Raw genomic sequence first — 25,021 nt, 5'->3', positions numbered from 1 at the left:
ATTAAATGTGTGTTGAGTACTTTGGCAAAACTTCTCAGGATCTTGGGAGCTCCAGCAGAAGACCTAGTGGAACTGCATGAAGTTTTCACCCATTCATAGGTTAAACCAAATGAAGCAAAAAATGTAGCTGACTATCCAGGAGTTCCATCATGAAACAGAATTCAGTCAGATCCCTCATATGTTCCCGTGACTTATTGGATGATTTCCTCTTTCCTAAAGCCTCATGACCTACTACTGTCTTTACATGCTTGATCCAGATAACTTATTTACCAACTCCAAGAAGAAATTGGTTTCTTCTCCAGAACTTGCACCCAAAGTACTGCTTGTTACTACATGAAGAATAGAAAGCAATAAACACCGCACCTTGGTTAATTTGGTTTTCAAGTGCTAATAATATCATTAAGTTACATTACACATGGCAAGGAAGTTTATTTTGCTAAGTCCCACTCCCATGTGGACTTGACCACAGAGATTATTCCTTGATAATTGATGGTGTTGATCAGAGTAGGCTTGGACAGCAAGATAATATTTCAGTATGTAAGAACATCAAACATGAACATGAATAATAAAAAAAGACCACCGGTCAGTGAGATTATAATTGAGGAGCAGATGTATAGCTTCCCGCTAAGAAAGCAACCACGTGGATTTTGGTAACAAGCAATTTTCTGTGGTTTTAATATTCTCCCTAAAGAATTTAAAGAGCATCAGATGGAAATGTGATATGAATATTTTTAAATTATACCAAATTGCATGAATGCAATCTAATTTGCTTTCATGAAGGTTCTTATTTGAAATATATATATATTAAAATAAGAAAGTTCAGGAAGATTGAAATTTTCTAGAACAAGGATATATTTAACAATCAGTATTTCAGAGAAGAAGAGCTTTTAGAAGTGTTTAAGATTATTACAACAACAATGCCCACTTTGTGCGTTTTGTAGATATAATTTAAAAAGGTTCCTCCAGACTTCAATAAACTAAATTTTAAAAAAAGTTATCTCTTGAATTAAAAACTTATCCTAGATTTCTTCAGGAATTTGTTTCTGCACTAGTCCAGCAAAGAAACAAATTTATATTGGCTAACACAAGTATTAATAACAACAATTAAACAAATCAAAAAAATTTACTTAGACCCTTATTCTCTATGGCCCTGGCCCATTTTAAAAAAAATGCAAATACTGCAATTATTATGTGTATGATCAGAGAAAAAGAATATACAGCTATTTCAAGGGTTTCCTGTCCCAGAGTTAACTCTACAACTAGGTGGAAGAAGATAGTTGCTTCATGCAACAAATACGCATGAAAAGCGTCACGGGGCCTTTCCTGCATGATTTAAGCCAGACTGCTGCCTTCAGATTTTGTGGAGGATGATATCCCCTTGCAATCGCGGAAGAAAGATTTGACTGCCAGAAAAATCAACTTTGGTATTCAGAATGGGAGCCATGCCATCTTGCTCCTGATGCAAAACATCATAGGCAGGCTTTGCTTTTATCCCCCCACATCAGCTCTGTGGAACTTAATCTTGGATTCTCCCTGCTCTGGCTCTAACAGGAGATCCGACTGTGTCTCACAGGGAACAACATTCCCAGTCTTACTGAGCATGGGACATTTGCCTTCTGTGCACATAGGAGTCTAGTATTTGAATTTGAATTTATTTGAAGGGGGGAATGATTGCACTGGTCCTCGACTTTATAACCATTCCTTCACTGACCATTGGAAAAAAATGACTTATGACCGTTTTTCACACTTACGACCATTGCAGAATCCTCGTGGTCACAATAGATCAATCAAATTCAGATACTTGGCAACTGGCATGTATTTATAACAGCTGTAGTGTCCCAAGGTCATGTGATCGCCATTTGCGACCTTCTGACAAGCAAAGACAACAATTCACTTAACAACGATATCACTAACTTAACAACTGTACTGATTCACTTAACAATTAGGGCAAGAAAGCTCGTAAAATGAGGTAAAACATAAGAACTGTCTTGCTTAGCAAGGGAAATTTTGGTCCCAATTGTAGTTGTACGTCAAGGACTATCTGTAGAAATAGTGAAAACTTGCTACCTTCTGCAAAATACCATCTCACATAATAACTGTTATTATTAAGTAAAAAAGAAAAAAAATGAGCACAGATGAAATCCTATGCACAATTTAACTAAGTTTTTCACTTACTGTTTTTACAAAAATATATATTTGGAACTAGTAATATATATTTATAAAAATATATCTTAACAAATTAGCAAGTCCTTTAAAGGTAACATTAGTTTGAAGTACATATAACTAGTCACAAAAGAGGTCAGAACCAATTATTTCTGAAACAGAATGGATGTTTGCTAGCAGCTGGCTTGTAATATGAGAAATATTACAGCCTTGCTTTTATATGTTCTTCTACCAGTTAAAGAGCAGGTTATTGGATGTCCTCTGGCAGGTGCTGATGGATTAAGGTGGTCACTGATAAAGCCCAAAATTTGAATTAGAGGTTTTTGTGTGCACAGCTAGAATGAAAATGATATGTAGGCTTAATTCCTATGACTTAATACGACGTTTAAAGGTAATGGTTTATTTCCCACTTATGCATATTTGCAAAACTGTGCTATAAGCCAGTGGCCTCTTAGGAATATTTTAGATGAACAACATACAGTGTATAAAAATTCAGATACATTTGCTTCCTGAGTACCCATAAGATAGTATACAAAACAGATTAATATATATTGCTTCAAATACTATAAATATATTTCAGGAATGGATCTAAATGTTTTCATTTTAAAATATAGTCAGGGTTTTTAACATTTTAAAAAATTATCATAGAATGGAATTTTTTTCTTAGAATTTTACAGGAAGTAACTTTTAGACAGAAAACTGGTTATCAGAGTAGAAGTGCCAAAGACAAATATATTCATACTCAGAAATGAATACTACTAAATTCTACACTTACAGGTAACTAGATAACTAAATCTTCTCACAGTCTAAATAACTGAATTTATCCCCAAGAAATGCGGCAATTCAGATGTATTGATTCAATTCAAATTTCTAAATTAAGTCTTTAAAACAGTGTAAACCATCATCAAAGTGGGCAATTCTGAACTAATTCAGGGGTTTGAAAAGATGTTGTCTATGCATAAGCTTATCTCTCAAATCCGCTTCAGTGTCTGAATCAGATTTAATTAAGTTTGCACATTAGTTTGAAAGATGGAATCAAATTGAATGCAGGATTCTAGTTAGGTCAGTTTTTATTCACTGGCCCCTCATATCATCTTGACATTTCTTCTACTGTAAGGCAACAGTTCTTCTCTTAAATGGAAGATACCTACAAAATTCAGCACCACAGCAGCCACTACATTGCCAACAGAAATTTAACAGGATTGCAAAACTACTGAAGTAAGAGAGATTTCAGCTCACCTTGGAAGGATATCTATGCTATGGCATTATGAAATTATGATGCCCAGGCCCGAAAAGTTTGATAAATTCCAATATAAATAACCAAAAGTGCCAAGTCTAGTTTTCACATGAGGGTTTACAAAGTACACATCTTTGAGATGCTATGCCAAAACCACATAAAATCCATCATGGCTTAGTATAAATAAGCAAAGCCCCTCCAGTAAACTGTGCTAAATTAGGTGATGGAGAGCCAGGACAAAACCTATGATGGTGATATATGTTCTGATTCTTGTCATGGTGTTAGCATGACACATGTAGCAGTTCAATTAACCAAGCTGGGAGATATGCAAACATTTTTAGTCTAGTTTTGTAGTTGCTGCTTATCTTTTTCAAGATATACTTCAAAGAAACCTGTGCATGCATTCCTCCCTACTTCCTATCTTTTGAAGAAGAAAGCTTTTACTTTACCTGCAAGTACATCTGGGTACAACTGCTCAGGAAACAATTTTCCAGCAATGACATTCTGGTTACTGCTGAGAATGTTCTCTTTCAGACTCTATTTGAACTGACAAATGCTGCTGTCTCAGTAACATACATTTGAAAAATATCCCCATTTAATGTTCAGATTATTGATAAGGACGTATTGTATTAGTCATAACTGTGGATCCAGTTAATCATATCAATATTTACCATGAGGAAAGAAATGTGCCCATATTCTTCTTATACTCCTGCTCTCTTTTAGGTACCCAGTATGCATCCATATATCCAAAGTTTATCAGAAAATATATTTTATTATGTTTCCCTTTTTGTCTCCTTCAATTATTGAGATATTTACCTCATTTGCTCTTCAAGGACAAAATTTAGTGAAAATGATAGAAATTTTGGAAAGGTAGGCATTTGTCACCCTAGCTGGGATGATAGGATCTACAATTTGAAAATAATCAGAGGACTCAAGAAAAACTGTTCTAGAGCATATGCCACCTCACAAAAAGCACATTACTTAATCTGTGTTATCTAAATTGCTTCCAGCAGCCAAAAAACCCCCCCAAAACAGTGATACCAACCAATGTCAAACATCAAGGAACTTATTCAGTTTGAAAGTGACTGTTGGAAACTTTTGTTAAACATCCCCTCTCATTTTTAGAAGTTGCCAGGCATGTACAGTGTCTTTTTTCCTGCTGAAAAGCATTGTAAAACTGACAGTAATTTATTCCATTTTAGAGTAGTGTCCTAATTAATAAGCTAAGTAATGCTCAAGTAAATTTCTGTGCAGGGGGAAAAGTCTAATTTTCCCCTCCTATTAAAATAAAATGTAAGAATGTGAATTCTTGGATGGAGAACTCAAATAGAAAAGCCACAAATCTGATAACAGCCAATAAACTAATGAGTCATGAAATAAATATTTTTGGAGGATAAAAATAAAAACATAATTTTGATCAGTCTGATAGAACTATGACCCGTTTTATTTATATATCATAAATAATATGATATTATTTATGATATTATAAATCAGCAGCACTTTTATTTCATAGCCAAAAAGTGTCTACAAATTTCTAAAAACTGGTACTATTTAACCAAATGGACTCTTGCTCATCCTAAATGTTTGTGAATATTAATCTAACCCTATTTTGAAGCCTTTGTCCAAAACCAGACCAGCTTCCTAATCACAGGAATGAAGGAGGGGTGCAGAGTTCTGCAAGAGGAATCTCTCCAGTTGCTTGCTCAGTTTTTCCCTGGTGCTTTCTCCATTGTTGAGGAGGAGATGGCCAGAAACATCAGAATAGCTCAGATGATGAAGCAGGTGAAAAAAGAAAGATAGTTAGAAGATTATGAAAAATAAACAATGGTTAGAAATGTACAAGGCTTAGTTAACGCTTGGCTTGAAAGGGACCTCCGGCTATGGGGCAACCAGCATGTTTTCTAGCGACAGCAGGGACAACTTGGATAAAAGTCAATTTTGAACCCCTCTCCATGGCTGCTTGCCAATTGCTCTTTCCTTTATCCTTAGTCACCACTTCCCTTCACTTCACTTCACTGCAATCTCTCTCTCAGTTTGGGGAAAAGGCAAAAGAAGATACAACCCTTCATTCCAAGGTTGACAACTTATGAGGACGCTGAGAGAAGAGACACTCCTGAGAACAGAAAGATGGAGATGCCCAGTCATTCCCTTACTCAAGGCATTTTTTTTTCTTCAGTTTCATTCAGTTGCCTGCTTTGGAGTTTGGATATTTCTGTTTTCTGCATCTTATCAAATGTCCAATAGGAAGAAACTCTCTGCCACCAGATCACTCAGCAAAAAGTGAAATGATAAATAAACGAATGAATCCATTCATACAATGGCCATTGTTAGAGCAATTATGCAGCAGCTATGTTTCTGTCTCTCTACCCGAAGGTATCACTTCCTTTTCAGCACAGGTGAAGGAAGAATTAGAAGAAACCAAGATCTCAAAAAATTCTTTGTTGAGGGTTTTATTTTAATTCAGCTAGTTTCAAACTGTTTGCTGGGAGAACCTCTCTTTTTTGCAATACAGGACTAGCAATCTCTCACAAAGCTAGTACTTTTTTTTTTTTTAAACCACACAGGTCTGGGCTCTTTCAACAGAGCACTAAACCTGCATATATAAGTAACCTGCAGAAGACCTAATAAGCTATTTGGAAGTGCTGGACCAGCAAAGGCCATGTCTCCAGAGAGAGCATTAGACAGTAGTGCCTAGTAACTGGAGGAGAAAGGAAATCTCTTAGTAGCCTAAGATATCTAATAGGAGATGGGAATATTCCAGTCCCATTGAAACAGCACATGATTGATGAAGCACTATAGATTACATCCAAAGTAACAGTTGTGTTGGGAGAAGGAAAACAAAATGTTTAAAATTGGAACCGCTGATTTTAAGCTACCTCAGCCCTGAGCTGGGAAGAATGCAATGGTACAGTCATGAGAATATGACATAAAAGTAACACTAGTACATACATGTGTCAAAATTAGGGGATGTGAGGTAAGAAGCTGATAGCCTTTCCGTTACCTCTTTGTACTATAGTTCAATGGCCCATGTAGAATAATTGTCAAAAATCACTTCAAGAAAAGATCATAAAACAAACTGCTTTTTAAAAATCTTTTCATTTCTGATATTCCTGGTTAAGTTACAGCCAGTCCTAAGGTTACAACCTTTCATTCAATGAGCATTCAAAGCTATGATGACACTGAAAGAATGGTACTTATGACAGGTCCTCATATTTCAGGCCATTGCAATATCTTCGCAATCATTCAATTGTGATCCAAGTACTCAGTGCTCAGCTTGCAAACGTGACATTATAATAAGTTGCAGTCATATAAGCATGTTTTTTAATGATCCCGTGAAGCTTCTTACAAGCAAAGTCAATGGGAAAGCCAGCAGGAAATCAGAAGTCACAGTCAGATGAGGTTTTGCTTAACATCCTTTCAGCTCTGTTGATGCTCTGAGGGATACAGAGAAGCATTCTGGGAGACAACCCACTTTATCAACCAAAAATATCTGTGTCCTAACACACAGGAGCCTGTTCACCTCCAACCAGGCCTATCAAAAGCAGCACATGCACATGGTTTTTGCTTTTCAAGCAAGGAAGCAAGCAAGCAAGCAAGCAAGCAAGCAAACAAACAAACAAACAGACAAACAGACTTGTGTTCCTTCACTTTGTAATTAATTTGCCTGCATCCATCACAGGTGGTTCTTTTGCTATTGCAAGACAAAACTGTAAAGAACTCAACCATTAAAACCACTAGAATGATCGTAAAATATCCCACTACATGAAAGGTTACAAAGCAAAGATTTTAGGAAACAAACAAAGTTAACTATAAATAAATTTGTTTGTGGGAGAGAAAAAAATATGTTCAATATCTTCTCTAATACAGTGATAGCTCAGTACTCATCGTTAACTGGTTCTGGGAATTGCGATGAATACTAAAAACAACGAGTGCCAAACAAACCACATGACTTACCACATGACCCTTTGTTTCAGCCAGCAAAGACTTCCTGTCTGTCCCTTTTCTACATCAGTGACCTTCCCAGCATGGCTAACTTTCTGTCCGTTCTCTGTGACCATCCCTCTTTTCCTATCGCAGCATGTCGTGTCCCAAACAAGTGCCAGGACAACATTATCACTTAAAATGCACTGAGTACTAAATTTGACAAGTTTTCGGGCTCACATATAGGAAAAAACCATATTGTTATTTCTATGGTTTTGGGTTAGTTAGTGTCAGATTGTGGCTATTGGAATTTATAACCATGGTTTATGGCTTCCTGTATTGCACAGAAATAGCAACTATAATTTATTCAATAACCCATGGTTAAAACCTACACAGTTTTATGGAATCATGGATTAGTTCTATTTTGCTTTTTTACCATTGATTTATATAGTAATTTTCAAACCCAGTTCTCTTTAAGCAGAAGGTTAAGACATACAAAACAAAAATCACCATATTTCTGAACATATTCTAAATATACTTAAAAAGAACAGTAAAATCAAATATCAAAAGCAGAGTCAGGCAAGATTTTAAAGTCATTTATTAAAACAGCAGTAAAAATATACTAAAAACTTTGAGCAAAAAAAAAAAAGTCTATGCTGAAAAGATAAGTTTGGCCCCAACACCTGGAAAGGTGTTCCAAAGAGAGAATCTTTTGAATGGTGGTGCCTGCCATAGTCATTATAGATTCTCTTGAAGAGTTACAACACTGAGGTACCTTTTCCCCTCTGTTGTGCTGATTTGATCCTGGCCAAAGAGGTGTAGGTAATATTGGGATCTTTCCTGTCCATGTGATTTGAGCTTTCCATGCAGTGAAACTAAAGGAAAGATGCTTATGCATATAAAGAAAGATAGTTGTGCATGAAAAGGAAATCTGGATAAATATAACTTTTTAAAGATATATTTTTTAAATTTGAAAGGTTTACTAGAGGAATCAAATTATTCTTCATACTGAGATGAAAGAAACCAAATTGATGCAAAACTTTTCTATGTTTTGCAGAATAGCCATTCAAAGTACACATTAATTTCCTTATGTAATCATATCAACTGCTATCGTTCTTTATGGCATCCCCTCCCAATCGCAACAGAGAACAGAGCCTGTAAAAAAGGAAGGACAATTCTCTGTTTCTATAACAACGACAACACTGGCAGGTTTCTGAAGGCAACAAGAAGATGGGAATCTAAAAAAAAAATTGCAGCATTTTTGATCAATATACATTTTATTTTAGAAGACTGGAAAGTAAAACTAGGTCTGAAGGAGTGGATTTGCAAAATGCTGGTCTTTTTGAAATGGCATGTGAGGAGCAACTGATAGATGAGTCAAAATGCAGGTTATTAACATGATGGATGAGAGCGTAACTGAAAAAAGTGTTGCAGAACTTAGCAGCATGAAATAGCAGGCTAAAAACATGAAACAGGAAAGAACCAGTGACAATGAAGCACATTTTCATCAGTATTTGTAGGGACGGAACTTCTGCAAAAGCTGCTGAGGCCTGTTATCAGCTCAGCTCAGAAGGCTGCGGTTTTCTCAGTCTTACAAGTTTGCTCTAACTGACACTTGTTTTTCAGTGAACAGGATGCTCGACTCTAAGGTGTCTGGTTCTCTAAAACTTCACCACCACCCCCCAAAAAAGGCAGTGCAGCTCCACCTCACACACAAGTCTCAGTTGACTCTTGATTGCAAAAAACTTTTTCATCTTAAGCAGCAAACAAATTTAAAATGCAATGAAATGGCTCATTCATTTATTTATTAAGAGTAGAGGAGAAAAAGAATGTTTGCAGTGCTCTTTTAATAAAGAATGGACAAAAAAATACCATTAGCCTAAATTAGAGAAACATAACTGATTTTCTGCACAGAAACAGACACCCCAACCATGCAGCCATCCTGAACTGATCCCATGCAGGATTTTATTAGGAAGAATCTGGGTTTGCACTGTCACAATGGGATCCAATTTAGATATTCAGAGTACTGATACTCTCAAATGCAGCAATCTATTTTCCAATGTACAAATAAACATTTATGTACAAGTAAATGGGCTCCTCTTTAAACAACTGAGTACTGAGAAAAAGAAGTGTGAACCCTGATATCAAGAATCAAGCTTGAACAGCATTCTGTTTCTTGGTCTTATTAATCTGCTTCTGGTAATTTTCTTGACAAAACAGCAGAGACTAGCTTTTGCATGTCCAATAAACTGCAAAGCAAGCTACTAATTTAAAAAAATATATAGATGAAAGATCCAGTCAAACTAAAGCCTATGAAAGCTGCAGTTTTGCGCTTAATCTATGGTAATCTTACTCTAAGTAAATCAATTATACAATTACTGCCACATCTTTCAAATAGTTGTGACTAAAGCCAAGCTGATTCAGTTTTAACTCAACATGTAGAAAGTGACCATAGCTGGTATATATAAAACAATACACATCTCTTACCATGCACACAATTGCCAGAAATTAAGTTGCCGCATTTTTAAATGAAAAAATTAAGTCAGAGTAGCAAACAAGTATGCGAACAATCTAGAAGATTGTCACTGGAATAGGAGGAAGATATGCTTTTGCTGCATGTTTATGAACATACTCATTTTCAGATGAATCGCTCCAAAAGCCGATGGTGTCTTTCATTTGAAGAAGTGTGGTTTTAGATTAATATATTATCAAATATACAGTGCAGTATTGATAAGAAAAATATGAGATAATGAGTCAGAAAAAATACTATCACAAACAAGGATATGACAAAAATCCCCTCAGAGCCCAATTCTATCCAGTAGTCAAGAATCTTTTTAATTTCAAATCAATCTTATTTGTTATTTTTACATCTTGTTATATGTGTTACATGCTATCTGGAAATGTAGAGATTTTCTAAACTAGGTAGCCCTAAAGAAAAGCTATATTTGAATATGTCATGATTTGAATTCTAATCAGAATAACAGAGTTGGAAGGGACCTTGGAGTTCTTCTAGTCCAACGCTATACCATTTCAGACAAAACTCTTCTTAAAAACCTTCAGAGTTGGAGCATTCACAACTTCTGGAGGCAAGTTGTTCCACTGATTAATTGTTCTAACTGTCAAGAAATTTCTCCTTAGTTCTAGGTTGCTTCTCTCCTTGATTAGTTTCCATTCGTTGCTTCTTGTCCTGCTTCAGGTACTTTGGAGAATAGCTTGACTCCCTCTTCTTTTGTGGCAACCCTTTAGATATTGGAACACTGCTATCATGTCACCCCCTCGTCCTTTTCTTCATTAAACTAGACATATCAATTCCAGCAACTGTTCCTTATATGTTTTAGCCTCCAGTCCCCTGATCATCTTTGTTGCTCTTCTCTGCACTCTTCCTAGAGTCTTAACATCTTTTTTTACATCGTGGTGACCAAAACTAGATGCATATTCCAAGCGTGGTCTTACCAAGGCATTGTAAAGTGGTAATAATGCCTGTAATAATCACTGTCATATCAGTAAGAAACCACATGCAAAGCCAGAATAGGCACCAGAGTATGAGATTAATACCTTTTTTCATATCAGAAAGAGGAAAACCCCAGTGTCAGCTGTTCTCTGGTTTTAAAACTTCATACTTTGCACAGAAACCATTTGAAGCATGAATCTGTTGCATTTCTTAATTCCACCAGTATAAGTGGTCGATGGATTTGTTTGTTTGTTCTCTCAAGTTGAAACAGCAAGGTGAAAGTGTCTGTAGACAAGAAAAGCCCAGAATATGGTACTTTCTTTTTAAACTGATCTCAGACTAGGGGGGATCCTGGAAGTATGGATTCAGAAGCTGTTGCACACAGATGAGAAAAGCCCTATGGTTTTGTTGGCAAGAGGAAACAGAGGGATTCAGTGAAAGAAACAATGAAGACAAATATAATAAGGGTATTATAAAAAGACTTCAAGCCAGCAGGCTGCTAGGAACATGATCAGCAGTTTATACAAGGGAATTTGAATTTAATAGCTTGTGCCAAAAAGAGGCGGGAGGAAACCTACACAGATTAAGGGGGAAAGGGTGGTAAATTTTATTAACAAAGGCAATTAGGTAATGTAGAGTGTTTATGTTCCTCTTTTCAACCTCATACAGGTGTGTGAAGTAAAACATATAAGCTTTGTGCCTTTTACAAGAACAAACAGAAAAACCTTTGAAATCAACATTTTTTTTTAGCCTGCTCAGTATCATGACCTCCTTTAGGGACTATTCAGAGACCACAAAATAGGTATAGAATTATTGATATACATAAGAGGGTACCAGATAAAGTGGCCTGTTAAGTGGTTGCTCAATCATAAGTAGTCACAAAATGCCAAATTAGACAGAGATAGACAATTTTTTAGCAAAACCTTTAAGGTGGTTTTTCTCTTTTTAAAGTAAAACAATAAAACAAAAACAGTTGGGCAATTCTCCAACTTTTCAGGATTTAGAAATAAGCAAGCAAGCCTTTAACTGCAGCCGAGGTATGACCACACAACATAGGAAGCTACCAGTTTCTGTTTACTGTATGTGTGTGAGGGGTAGGGAATGCTGTCTTTTAGATTGATTTTTGTATTCTATTTATGTGACTTGTATGATCACCTATCATATCTACACAAGCTCTGACCAGCTTTTGGATTTTAGCTTCCATGGCCATTGTCATTGGTCTTGCTACCTTGCTACCAGCCTCTGGTGGAAGTTGCAGTGCAACAGAAGACATTGGATTGTTCTGCGTTTATCAACTATGGCTGGCAGAAACTGTTCCGAATTTCCAAAAACATTTCCATAGCTCAACCAACCAGAGCTTGAAATGCAGCTTCTCTGCATGTAGAATATATGCTCTAACATATATATGATTTCTTCACTGAAAGAAGAAACTGGAAATATGACCCACCATTTAATAACTGTGTAACTGCACTACTTTGAACTGCAGAACATTGAGTGGCACCTGACTCTAATACAGTAATTGTCCCCAAGATTAATGGAGAGGTATGCATAAGTTTATGTTTTGGACAGGCATGATATTTCATGCAGTGGATGGACCACTGCATACTTTATCCAAAATGTTCCTCTGGTTTGCCGCCATACAAATTTCTGTTTGACTTCTCAATCACTGTGTCTATACGTTAATCCTAGACATATTATGGTTTGGTTTTCTGTGTTGTTTGATTTGGTTTTCTGTGTTGTTTGAACCATTATGATTTATTTATTTGATTTTTATCCTGCCTTTATTACTTTATAAATAACTCGAGGCAGCGAACATACCTAATACTCTTTCTTCCTCCTATTTTCCTCACAGCCATGACTCTGTGAGTTGGGTTGGGCTGAAAGAGAGTGATTGGCCCAAAGTCACCAAGCTGGATTTCATGCCTAAAATGGGACAAGAACTCACATTTCTTAATTTCTAGGTCAGCACCTTAACCCTTTCACCATGACAAATCAAAGTGTTTTAGTTTATGAGATCACCAGGTTATAGACATTCTTCTACAGTAGCTATTGAAAAAACAGCACTGAATGTTCAAGAATGAACCTGAAAAAGAAGACATGAGGAGATGAAGTTGCAAGTCTGTTCACTGACAGTATTACGTTGAAAGAATATTCCGTTTTACAAGGACATTTAGATGTGTGATAACGAATGAGTAAAAGAAAACTTGAAACCGTGAAAGCAGAAATATACTGTAAGTATTAAGAATGAATGAACTTAATGTGCATCACAATGGGCTATTATTGTACAGATATGATAACCTATTCAGGCCATATAAAGGAATAGAGTGTAATGACAGTAAAACAGGTATTTCTAAATAAGTTCAAAATAAGCTGTACCTCAATAAATGTGAAAGATCATCACATCCAATGAGCCTCAGTGCTGTGCAAATGAATGCATCAATTACAATGCAATATTATAAGACTCTCACAAATGCTATAGCAAATTGCAACAGGTGCTAAATGTGACATCTAGAAAGGATATAAAACTACAAATGAATTATCAAAATCATTGGGAAAATGGAGGAATGTGAAATCAGAGAAAATTTGGCTTGGACCTAATAAAGCATAGTAATACAGTTAATAGAGTTTTGCAGAGATAATTCTTAGTTGATTACCAACATTACTTGGATAACCTGAATAAAATAAACGTATGAAATAAATGGGAAACACTGGAGAAATGCAATATCAGAATTTTCAGTATTACTGTGCTTCCCTCTAGTCATCATCCTAATTTTTTTCAATTGAGAACAGGTATTCCTTAGGTAGAATATCTGTCATTGCACATTGTAGTAAATTTTAGTTTCCAACAAAGTAAAGTTAGGTTGTGTTTTATTTTGGATCCCATCCAGAATTTCCTGGGTAGATGGGGGGCTCTTGGAATTTGTTAAATAAATAGAGTTCCATCATCACAGTCATTTATGTCCTTTACAAGAAAGCTGTATCTCAGGGAAGGAAGCAACTCAGCTCCTTTCAAACATCCAATTCTGTCATCCCCAGCTAAGGGATGGCTAGAGCTTAGTACAAAAAACCTGGACTGCATCAGCCTACCTACTTTTGTTGTAAAGAACTTAAGCAAAGTATTTACGCACCACCCTTTTCTTTTCCTAATCATCATTTAGCATTAGTAGCCAGTGAGTGACCCTCATTTGCCTCTCTGAGGATAGAAAGTTGACACCTTCTGCATTGCTTTTTATTTTTTATGAGTGTGCATTGTGTATTGTTACAAACCCAAGGGTTCTTTCAGACAGAGTGGTAACCTTCATATGTTTCTTAAAAATCCATTCCCAGCAACACTCACTATCCAAGTTTGTAGCTGGGGAGCCATTTTACACTGTAAATAAAGTTTTGAACAGTTAGATTCATCACCATATTTTATTGAAAGGAAAGTACTGTATGTTAATGGAACATGTCACAATGCCAGCACTGTTTGCATAAATAGATAAAAATTATATATTGATCTAAAGTGTGATCAAGACATATGGTGACCATGTTTTAGAACATGCAATGTATTTATCATTATGGATAAAAGTTGTATTTTTGCACCTTGTAACATTTATACTTTCAGCTTTAAAATATGCTGCAGCAAGTGGGCAAGTCTCTCTTTTTAAAAAAATGTAAAGAAGAATATTGAAAGGTTCATGTGGCTATGTGTTTTTACTTTCTTCTACCATCAAAAGATCAAAATGTTTTATAAGTAAAGTCAATTATGAAATTATTAGCTAAAGCTTTTGATCTTTGTCATATAAGCATTTTAGGACCAATATACCTATACTTAAAGCTATCAAGAAAAGTGTTAGAATTTGAAGATTTGAAGTGTTAGAATTTGAAAATTCAAAGATAAATCAGTATTATTCTTTGCTATGAGACTAGTGGGATTTTAAAAAATCTGTCTCTCCAGTTTCTATGAAACAAATAGTTATGTTTTAGATAAATTCCCTTTCATGACATATAACGGTCACTATAAAGAGAACAAAGGAAAAATTCTCAGTATATTCAGTACTTGCAGGTGTTTTTCTGCCTTAGCAGACATTCTGCACTATGCAGACATTGTTTTAAATTTAATTTTCTTTGTGGAATATTGATCAGTTTCCATGATAAAAAGATCTAGTTGCTTCTCTAAAACCTACCTGGGGATAGGATGGAGGGAGAATTCAATTGGACAAATTTGTATTTGCACATCATATTTTAATGTCATTTTCAAGTCCAACTATAAATCCCTTAACAGAGCAGGACAGAAGTAAGTGTCTTGCTAGTGATTTCAGCAAAGCACAATGAAAAAAGGTAGACATTTGTAGTAAATGGTCATTCAAAGACAACCTAATGACATCAAACCACAGGAGTGCAGCTTAGGGTCTTCGTATGATCCAGATGGGTGTGTTCCATGGCCTGCAACACATGTCCTGCTTCCCATGTATGGATTCTATGTAATGATGACAAATTAGTCAGCCAATTTTCTGAAGATATCAGTCTATACTGTACTGGGCAAAATGCAAAATATTTATATTGTTTTTGTAATGGAGGAAAATACAAAACTACAAAAAATGTCCCAGTTAAGAGTGATCCAGCCTGCTTCAGAGTACAGTTTCAATATGCTGTTCGGTATCTAATGCAACATTCAATTTGTGTACATTTGCTATAGAAGCATAGATGCAGATAAACAGTAAAGGAAAATAATGGTTTTGGAGGATCACAGGTCCTGAGGAAAGCAAAAGTCAGGTAAAATTGAAGAAAAGCACAGGGTCAGAGTGTCCAAGGTACCTGGATTTGGACCTAAGATTGGAAATGATATAAATTGCCTACTATATATAAATTCTTATCTAAATCAATTTTGCAATGCAGTTTTGTTAATGGGTCCTATTATCATACGCAATATAAAAATCGAAAGCCAGGTGCAGCCAACATTCAGCACCCCTGAACCCCTGGCACCATAATCAGAATTGTACAGTTTAGATCTAAATGAATTAGAGGACATCAGATTGCTTATATCTATCTTAAGTAATAGCAAATTACCTGTACTTAAAAGCAATAAAATGAGGGAGCTACATCTCAACTCAGCAAATGCAGGCTTTCCTGAATGTGATTTTATCTCTTAAGGGGAAAAAAAACCCCTTCATTTTATTTTTTAGAATATTAATAGTGGTGGATCAGGGACTAGCAACATTTTCTGGACTCTGAGGATTAGCCTAGGTCAGGGGTAGGCAACCTTGGCTCTTTTATGACTCGTGGACTTCAACTCCCAGAATTCCTGAGCCAGCATGAAGTCCACGAGTCATAAAAAAGCCAAGGTTGCCTACCCCTGGCCTAGGTGAAGATTTCATTTCCCTTTCTGGAATATAAGAAGACCAGCATTTCAGCAGATCTAATCAACCTTGTATAGATCTTGTGATAATCTTATTAAATTGTAGGTAAGACTGTCGGCATCTTGTGAGATTTTCATATCTCATAACATTTCTATGCAAAATCTCAAGAAAATTCATTTTACCATTATGTGATTTTTAGCAACTAAAATTATGCAATTTTATTTCGACATTGATGCCCTCAGAGGCATTAAGGGTTAAGAAAGAAGATTTTGTGCTTGAGTGACCAAATGGTTTTTCATCCAGTTTCAGTAACTCTTCTCCTGGATTTGTCTGCTTTAACCAACCACTCTTTTTCCCATATGCTAGGCCTTTCGTGAGGTTCTCTTGTGTATTTCCTTTCTGTAATATTCATCTACTGTTTTCCTAAGAAGGTCTGTCATTGCATTTCAGATGTTTAACAACATTGATTGAGCCGAGGTGGCGCAGCAGTTAGAGTGCAGTACTGCAGGCCACTTTAGCTGACTGTGTTCAGCAGGTCAGCGGTTCAAATCTCACCGGCTCAAGGTTGACTCAGCCTTCCATCCTTCCGGGTAGGTAAAATGAGGACCCAGATTGTTGGGGGCAATGTAAATATATATATACATTGCTTACTGGTGTACACCGCTTAGAGAGTGCTTGCACTTAAAGCGGTATATAAGTCTCATAAATAAATAAACATAAAAGAGGAATAATATGGCTTGTAGCAAATTTTCTGTAAAATAATCAACAATCTAGTACTTCTAACCCTCTCCCCAAAGAAATAATGGCTTTTATGTCTGAGAGCTTTGATAAAGTGCTTGCTTTCTTACAAGCTTCCAGAATAGTCTGAGATGGGCATTTAGTTCTTATGATTCATTCTAGTGTTTCTAAAGTGAGTTCAACAGCATTTCTGAATTTTCAGATTTTATAGTAATTAGGAACAGAAATTTACAAAGACCAAATCAAACAAACATTTCAGACAACAATAACATTATATATATCAAGACATTTGCAAAGCTGCATACATAAAGCTCCTGCTATAAGTTAAAGTATTCAACAATGCTAGTCATAGCAATAAATCTAGTAACTCTTCTAAAACTATCTTGAGGTCTGTCAGTTAAGAATAGGAGAATAGATTTTTCCTTGTAACTGGCATGAAAACAGGAAAAGAGTTACTAAGTCAACTCACCACATTGCATAGAAGGGTAACATAAAGGCAGACAAGATACTGTTTTTTTTATTCCTTAGGAATGTTAAATCTACTTTCCAGCAATGAAAATGGCAAAATGTTTTCTAATGGTTAAGAGTAAACCTGTGGGGTGGGCAGGGAATATTTGCCAACCATTTCAAATAGGAGAATGGCCTTCCAATCAGATTTTCTCTGAATACTGGTGGGGTTTTACTTTTCTTTATAGATCAGTGTGAAAGGTCCTGGCTTCCATTTGAACAAGGTTCTCTTAGGATTCAACATTCTGGCAGTTTGCTAATATTACTGGAAATCTGTGTGGATGCCAGGCAGCTATGAGATTAAAAAAAAATGTCTTGCAGGATCATGGAGGCTAAAGGGTTATCAAAAGTAGCAATTTTAATCTGTATTTCAAATATTCCACATCTCAAGAAGAGCAATGCAGTTGGAGGCAATTTGATATTAGCAGAAATGCTTAAGACAAACATGGAATTGTGGGTCCCAGTCTGGGCACCCTTGTTCACTAACACAGTCTCTACCTTACAAAGTCTGATAAACTGGAATAGAGATCTATCACTATTCCAATACATCAAAGAAGATGCAGGAAAGATCCAGCTTACTTCCATCCCACAAGCTTGTTGAGTGAAGTTAGCAAGTGTAGCTAGGAATTTCTAAGGGAAAAACACAGTTTATATATGATACAAGATGTAATCTTGGCAGAGGAACAAGCTGGAGGGAGGGACATTTGGCCTTTGATCACTGTTTTACTCTTCCCAATATAGGTGAAAAATACATCAATCCCCATCTAATTTATTGACTTAAGGTAGCTCTTTATCCTTAGAGCCAGGCTTTGTGAGAATTTAGCTGCCTCTTCCATTGACTTATGCCTGTTACTGATGATTACATTAATGTAAAGAGTAAAGAAGCACTCCTTGAAGAAGTATTGTTTATAAAGTAGGTCAATAATAATTTAGCAATATTCAGAAACAATCTAGAGCATTGATCAAATTATCAAAACATCAGGAATGATATAGGCCCCAATGTTGACAAACTAAATTGTAGCATATCAAAATATTCACAAATATAATACAGGAAGGATTAATATGGCAAATATTGTGGAAAATATAATTCATTTTTCAAAGTTCTCTTAAGTGTTTATATTAAAAAACTTAAAGTATATAAACAGAATAAAGTATTATAATGAATAAATTAGAGAATATGTAAGAAAGCATTAGTTTAAGGGTCATCTGGACTACATTCACAGGATTTTGTATAGGTTCGAGCAGTGGTGGGATTCAAATATGTGAACAACCGGTTCTCTGTGTGGATGCTTCTTCTGGAAGTCCATTCTGGGTCTGGGCAACAAAAAATTAGTTACCGGTTCTGCCAAAGTGGTGCAAACCGCTGAATCCCACCATTGAGTTTGAGGAGTTATCTTCCTATTTGCATTTTCTCTTCATTTATTCTATATTTTTTGTTACCACAAAACAAAATTGAACCAAATTGATCAATCTGAAAAACATAATAGTTCTACAATATATTTAATTTGATAATGCAGGTCATCTATCTGTAAACATTGTAATTTTCAGCAAAAGATTAGATACGGTACTTTTCTTATTTATGACTCTATCTTTCTGTCATAGCACTTAGAGAAAGTTTTCAGCTGAAGAAGTATTCTAATTATAGGAAGAGTAGAAGGGGAACACAACAGACTTTTCAAAGGAAAAAGGATATGGATACATCTTCAGCTCTATATTTCTAGGATTTTCAAGACAGTTGAGAAAGTTATATTAAGATACTTAGGAGAAATTCTATGTGGTTAATTACACATGAGTCACCTCTGTTAACAACAGAATTGGGAAGGTCTTTGTAATGTGTGCTGTGGGGATTTTGGAAGACATTGAACACCACTACTGACTAAATATTCTGTAGACAAATGTTGCTATGAGTGGGCTGGACACTGCATACTTAGAAAATTCACTGTGTGACTCACATTTATAGGAATGAATTTCTAGGATGGATTTCAGTTTGTGTAACAAGAAAAAGTACTGTTATATTTTAAATTATCTTAACTTTTAGAACATGATAATGTTATTGCTTTGTCGAGGTATGTTCTATGAATCCTGTCCCTTCTGAACAGACTTTCAAGATGGAAGTATAAGAAAAAACCAATATCTTTAACGTCGTAGAAGGTCATTTGTTCTCCACAAGAATTCTTAAATCTAGCAGCAGTGGCCATCTTTGAAATGTTAAGAGTATGTTGTAGGTGTTCTCACTAAATGGCTGTGATGAGGACTTGTTATATTCATTGAATGTATCTTATGGAAGACTCATGTACTAGAAAGTAACAGCCGAGAGGATTTCCTGCCATCTTTTTTAAGTCTTCAAAGTGATCACTAAATTCAGTGTTATTTTTGTCTTCCAGATATAGCAGTAGATTGCAACTACCTATAATTTTATTTTCCAAGAGTGCCCATGATGGCTGTATATATCCTGTATGAATTCTTGGAAATAAAGATACTAGAGAATGGCACTTTATTGTATATCAATTTTATGCTTTGGGGGGGAATTTAAATGGATAAAGAGCTTATATCTGTAGCTATATACATTTTTCTCCCTCCACCTGCCAACAAACAAAAGGGCAAGAGTTATTCCCATCCATGTAACTATAGACCAGTCAACTGGGCATTGATACTGGGCAAAGTTCTGGAATAGATTATTAAGAAGTCAATTTGTGAATATTTAGAAAGAATATATTACATGGCAGGAGTACATCTGAGTTTATCAAAAACTAACTGATCTTTTTTTGATAGAGTTGACCATAAGAATATAATGTGGTGCAACTGTACCACCCCTTCAACCCCCTTCTCCCAAAAATATTGCTTGATTTTTTTTTATAAATCTAATCAGAATTGTCAGATATTGTGGCTGTTCCAATTATTACAGGAATCCTATAATATAACCACTGGTGGGATTCAAATATGTGAACAACCGGTTCTCTGTGTGGATGCTGCTTCCGGAAGTCCATTCTGGGCCTAGGCAACAAAAAATTAGCTACTGGTTCTGCCAAAGTGGTGCAAACTGGCTGAAACTCACCATTGGACATAACATAGGCAAAATATTTCCATTAGAGGAAAGTAGTATTCTGACCTACAAGTGCTCTTCAATCGATATTTATAATATGTAACATTCAAAATGTTACTGATACTTTAAAAAAAAACCACTGTTTGACAGTAACTAATAGACTTATACACCTTCATCATCTATAAATACTTCTTTAAAAGCCCTGCAGCAATTACTGAAGCCTGTTTTCCAGGTAAGTGTCCAAAAATGCAGCTTTAACTAATTTCTGGATACATGCCATTTTATGGACATAGTAAAGCTTTAATGATAGGATGATGGTTTATTAATTGTTATTACTATGGTATGTTGCTAAGGTATTATTTGTTCTGTTACTTTTAGTTTCAGTGCTGTATTTATAGTATTTCAGTACTTTTTCTGCTGGGGAGAAAAGCTTCTTCTTTTTTTGCAGGAAATTACAGCAGTTAACTTTTGTCTGTTTTCTTTTTTTTGCTTTTCCACCTAACTTTGTCATTTTGTAGCTGTAAAAAGTTTTGTAATTTCTCTTCCATTGAACTCAAGGTTCCAAATATGGAATTCCTCATACATTTTTGCATTTGTGAAGATAAACAATATCTTGACCTTAACAACTGTTGCTTCATCTATTTCCAGGTCATCTACTGAATAGTTCATAGACAGAATCAACATTTATGGCCCATCTGACCATAAATAATCTGATTACAATTTAGTAAACTTTAGCAGTTGTAAATTCTATTAATGAGAAAGAACTACATACTAGGACCCCCTGGTTGATGATGATATATTTTTCTAAAAAGTTCTAAATATTTAGTTCTAAAAAGAACTAAAAAGTTCCTGATAATGGCATTAATCAGAATAGGAAGAAGCAATCAAGCTTTACGACTGCAATCTATACTGAATGGGCTGCATGTAAACTTCTTTGGTCTCAGTGGAAGTTTACTTTAAATGTGAGTAAGTCAGGGATTATGCCTTAGATTTCTAGAAATTTATAGCTTTGAATTAGTATCTGAAACAGAATTGCTAAATACGTAATTATATACAGTACATGCACACATATACTGTACACATACAAAGTTCAGAGTAGTCTAGGCTTCCAAAAAAGAGCAAAAAAGGTTCAACAGAATCTGTTCATTACCTAGTAGTATAAGGGAGAACCTGGTGTGGTGTGATAGAAAACAGGTCATATCCTTTGTGGTGTACCACATTCAATTAATATGGCAAGCTTTGTGATCCTGTCAGTTCTCACTGAGGGTGGAACCAATGTTTGTTTTCCCACTCTTCTTTTTTTCCCAAATTTTCAGAGGGTATCGCACTACAAAAGAATAATGGATTTCCGTCCAAGAGGACTGCATGGTCTGATAAAGTAAAATCTACAACAGAAAACAACTTGTTTTTTTCCCACCCATTAGGCCATAATTTCACATATGAAAGAAAGTGTAATAAATTTTGGCGGGAAAAATAACCAAACTATTTTGGACATTTCTAATGACTAGTCTGTATAAACACCATTGAGAAATGGGGGTCAGAACAATTTGACCAAGGGAATGATTATTTTTCTTGCATTGTAACCTAGATATTTGTTAGGTCAACTCATTTAGAATCATCCTAAGCTCAGTGAAAGAAGGAAGCAGACTCACAGAAAGAGAAACCTTTTAAAGGTCTTCAGGTCTCACATAATTAAGGTCTATATTAATAGGCAAAAACTGTATTTACAAAACATTATCTACTGAAAAATGTCACTTCAATTAAACTTTCCCCTTGAAATACATGTGCTAAATAGGATAAAATTTATAGCTCTGGTTCTGGAATTAAGATTTAGTCAGTCCCAATATGCAGTTCATTGAAGTGGCTTCTTTATTAGAGGGCAGGATGAGTTAATCTTTTTAATTAAAATGAAATTAATTTTTAACCCAAATCTAATGTCCTTCATGTTTCACATTGTGCATATGTCCCCAATTTATCCTCCCAAATTGCTTGGCAAGTGAAAACTGCAACTAATAAAGCTGTCACTAAGGAACTAGAGATATACTTAGGTTTATTACAATAAAAATGCAGAGAAGGCTCACACTACTTTTTTGAGAAAAAAATATATTTATCCCAATATAGAATTACAGTTCTAGTCCATATTCTTCCAAAATCCCTTTTCATTTATTTCCTCATTAATGGGCCTCACTATTAGAAATCTGGAGATTCTGTATTGCCATGTCAAGTAAGAAAGTACAATTTTCATCTTTATTACATGCTAAAAAGATAAAATTTTCTTAATAAGTCATTCCTTTTCTATAGATAAAAAGTAAAAACAAACATTTAGATGAGCAAAAGAAAAAACCAAAAACTAAAGCCAACTGTATACAGGAAGATGCTTGTTATTCTACTAATATTGCTTCCTTTCCTTGTTAGCAATTCAGGGGATATGAGTCGGGGAAGATTTAGGGATTTCTCACTCCATTTTTGTCTTGTTCTTACTAAAAGTCATTCCCTGCTCCCTCAAAATATGTGACTCATACGATTCATAGTGATTCAAGTCAACTAAACTGCCTGCAAATGCCAGTAAAACTTTGTTTGAAACTTTATAATTGAGCACAAAGCAAAGGCATGCTTTTCTTAAATGTTCATTCTGGTTTTCAATCTTTTCTTGAAACAGCAATAAGGTGGGTTATTGTGAGAAAAGTGTGATTTTTCTTCTTCTTTAAAATGCTTATTAATATCATTTACTCATATAGTCACTCATTCAAATAGAGAACTGTGGAATATTTTTCCCTCCATCCAACCCCTCATAGACATAGCAACCATGTATTAATAAAAAAAAAAAGTTTCATTCCTTATACATTGCATGGCTTTGAGGACAAGTTCAATCCTGATCATATAACTCCTGAGGAAGATATAAGTTTCCTAAAAGAGTGACATATTACTTATGCCACTTACTTCCAGAGCATTTCTGCTTCAGAATTTAGGCCAGTTTTCTCCAATCTGTAATCATCCAGATGTGTTGGGCAATCTCTTTTATCAGAGACAGTAGTAGTAGTGTTGTCTGAGAGTTTGGGCATTGCAGTCCAACATATCTAGGGAAGATCTTTTAAATATCTCAGTAAGTCCTGCATCTTCCTCTATACTTGTCTATATCTCCTGTTTATGTATCTGAACTACCATAAAGTATTTCTTAGGGCTATGCATTCCTGGAAACTTCTTTCTAAAAGAGAACAGCTGATTAGTCTGATGATATATTATATTAATTCAAAAGTAAGTCTGGGAATTTAATTCTAGTCACCCATACAGTAAGGGGTATTTGTAAGCTTCTTCCAGTTTGGACCGATGCATTAAGTGGAAAAAACAGCATATACAACCAGCTTGACACTCAGTCCTACTCTTTGCTCATGGTTATATTTGTGTTTATCATAATGCTTAAAATAAGTCCATTTTGGCAATTTTAACAGTAGCTGTTCCAAACCCAGTCTCTGCCAGAACTGCTAAACACTCGTCTCCTGCTTTTGTGCTTTTGCTATTCCATGTAGTTTCTATGATTTATAAAAGCCACATTTACAAAACAGGACAGTGATGATTTTATGCTGGTAACTTGAACAACTGAAACAAATTCTCCAATAAATTTGCTCAATAGTAGCAGCAAGATGTTAAACCATTTACGTTTCAGATTGTGTTAAAATCCAAAAAGATAATCATGGAAAAATGTGCTAAGAGCTTCTGAAAAGTGCAAACATGCATTTTCTTAAAGATGTATGAGTCAAAAGTATATTTAAAAGTTTGAGTGACACTTACCTCGAACGAAGCACTGCTGGTAAGAAGGAAATGACTCAAATATGCTGTTTGAAGCCATAGTTTCCTCTTTAAAAACTTATTCTCTCTTTTATAAGAGACTGGTATATGATTTCCTTCACCTTAGGAAGTAAAAAATCAAGAATGGCCATTATAATCAACTTCTTGTCTATCAATGCACTTTGCATTGTTTTATCTGCAAAGCACATAAATTCAGTTTCTCTCACACAAACGCTGAAACTATTTTGTAAGGGAAAAAAAGAGTCAGAGAAAGAAAGGGAGAAAGAAATAGCAGATCACTTGTGGTTTCATGATGCTTACCACTCTATGAAACTCTTGTGGTTTGCAGTCAATTTGATTCGCCCTGCCTGCTGACCAATATCCCGGACTCACTGTTGTGTGACTGCCTCTGTACCCAACTTGTGGTTCTGTGGTTGTTTATGAGGCCCAAAGAAGTGTTTCACACAACCAATATTACAAATTTAACTGTTCCCCTTTCCAGAACTTACTGCAATTGGTCCTTGAAAATCACATGGTTTCAATGATGTCAACCTAACACAGACACACACAATATTCTGAGCCACACACTTCCCACACCACCTGCCCTCCCTTAGATTCAGAGGAGACAGAAAGAGACTGTGCCTGACTCACAGCCCTAGCTCCACAAATGTTCTTTGCTGATTAAGGACAACTCTCCCTTGTTGTTGCCTGTGGTTTCTGGAAGTGCTAGTTATTTTCATAGATATTTTATTGCTGCTTATTCAATAGTAATTTAAGCCTTGCTATTAGTCTTTTGCTGAAAAACAGTGTTTAGGGCATCCTCTAACTTGAGGATC

The 25,021-nt window shown here is 35.5% G+C and overlaps 1 protein-coding gene across 2 annotated transcripts in view; it reads right to left on the bottom strand.

Moving 5' to 3' along the window:
* RUNX1 (RUNX family transcription factor 1) overlaps positions 1–24,641 on the bottom strand; it is a 200,764-nt gene extending 176,123 nt beyond the window's left edge. The window contains exons 1-2 of one of the 2 annotated variants that reach the window (XM_039318504.1): positions 24,507–24,641; positions 24,189–24,307 (exon numbers count right to left, since the gene is read on the bottom strand). In XM_039318504.1, coding sequence (XP_039174438.1) covers positions 24,189–24,246 — 58 coding nt within the window. In that variant the 5' untranslated portion in view covers positions 24,247–24,307; positions 24,507–24,641. Of the gene's footprint in view, positions 1–24,188; positions 24,308–24,506 lie in introns of those variants that run through there. The other variant, XM_039318496.1, reaches the window with a different exon arrangement.
* Between the last annotated feature and the right edge of the window lie 380 nt (positions 24,642–25,021).

This window comes from Crotalus tigris, unplaced genomic scaffold (assembly GCF_016545835.1).
Source record: "Crotalus tigris isolate CLP2741 ecotype Arizona unplaced genomic scaffold, ASM1654583v1 scf7180000017601.7605149639:7615979, whole genome shotgun sequence".
Classification (NCBI taxonomy): Eukaryota; Metazoa; Chordata; class Lepidosauria; order Squamata; family Viperidae; genus Crotalus; species Crotalus tigris.
Note: the sequence above shows the minus strand (reverse complement) of the source record. Positions and strands in the feature narration are given on the sequence as shown.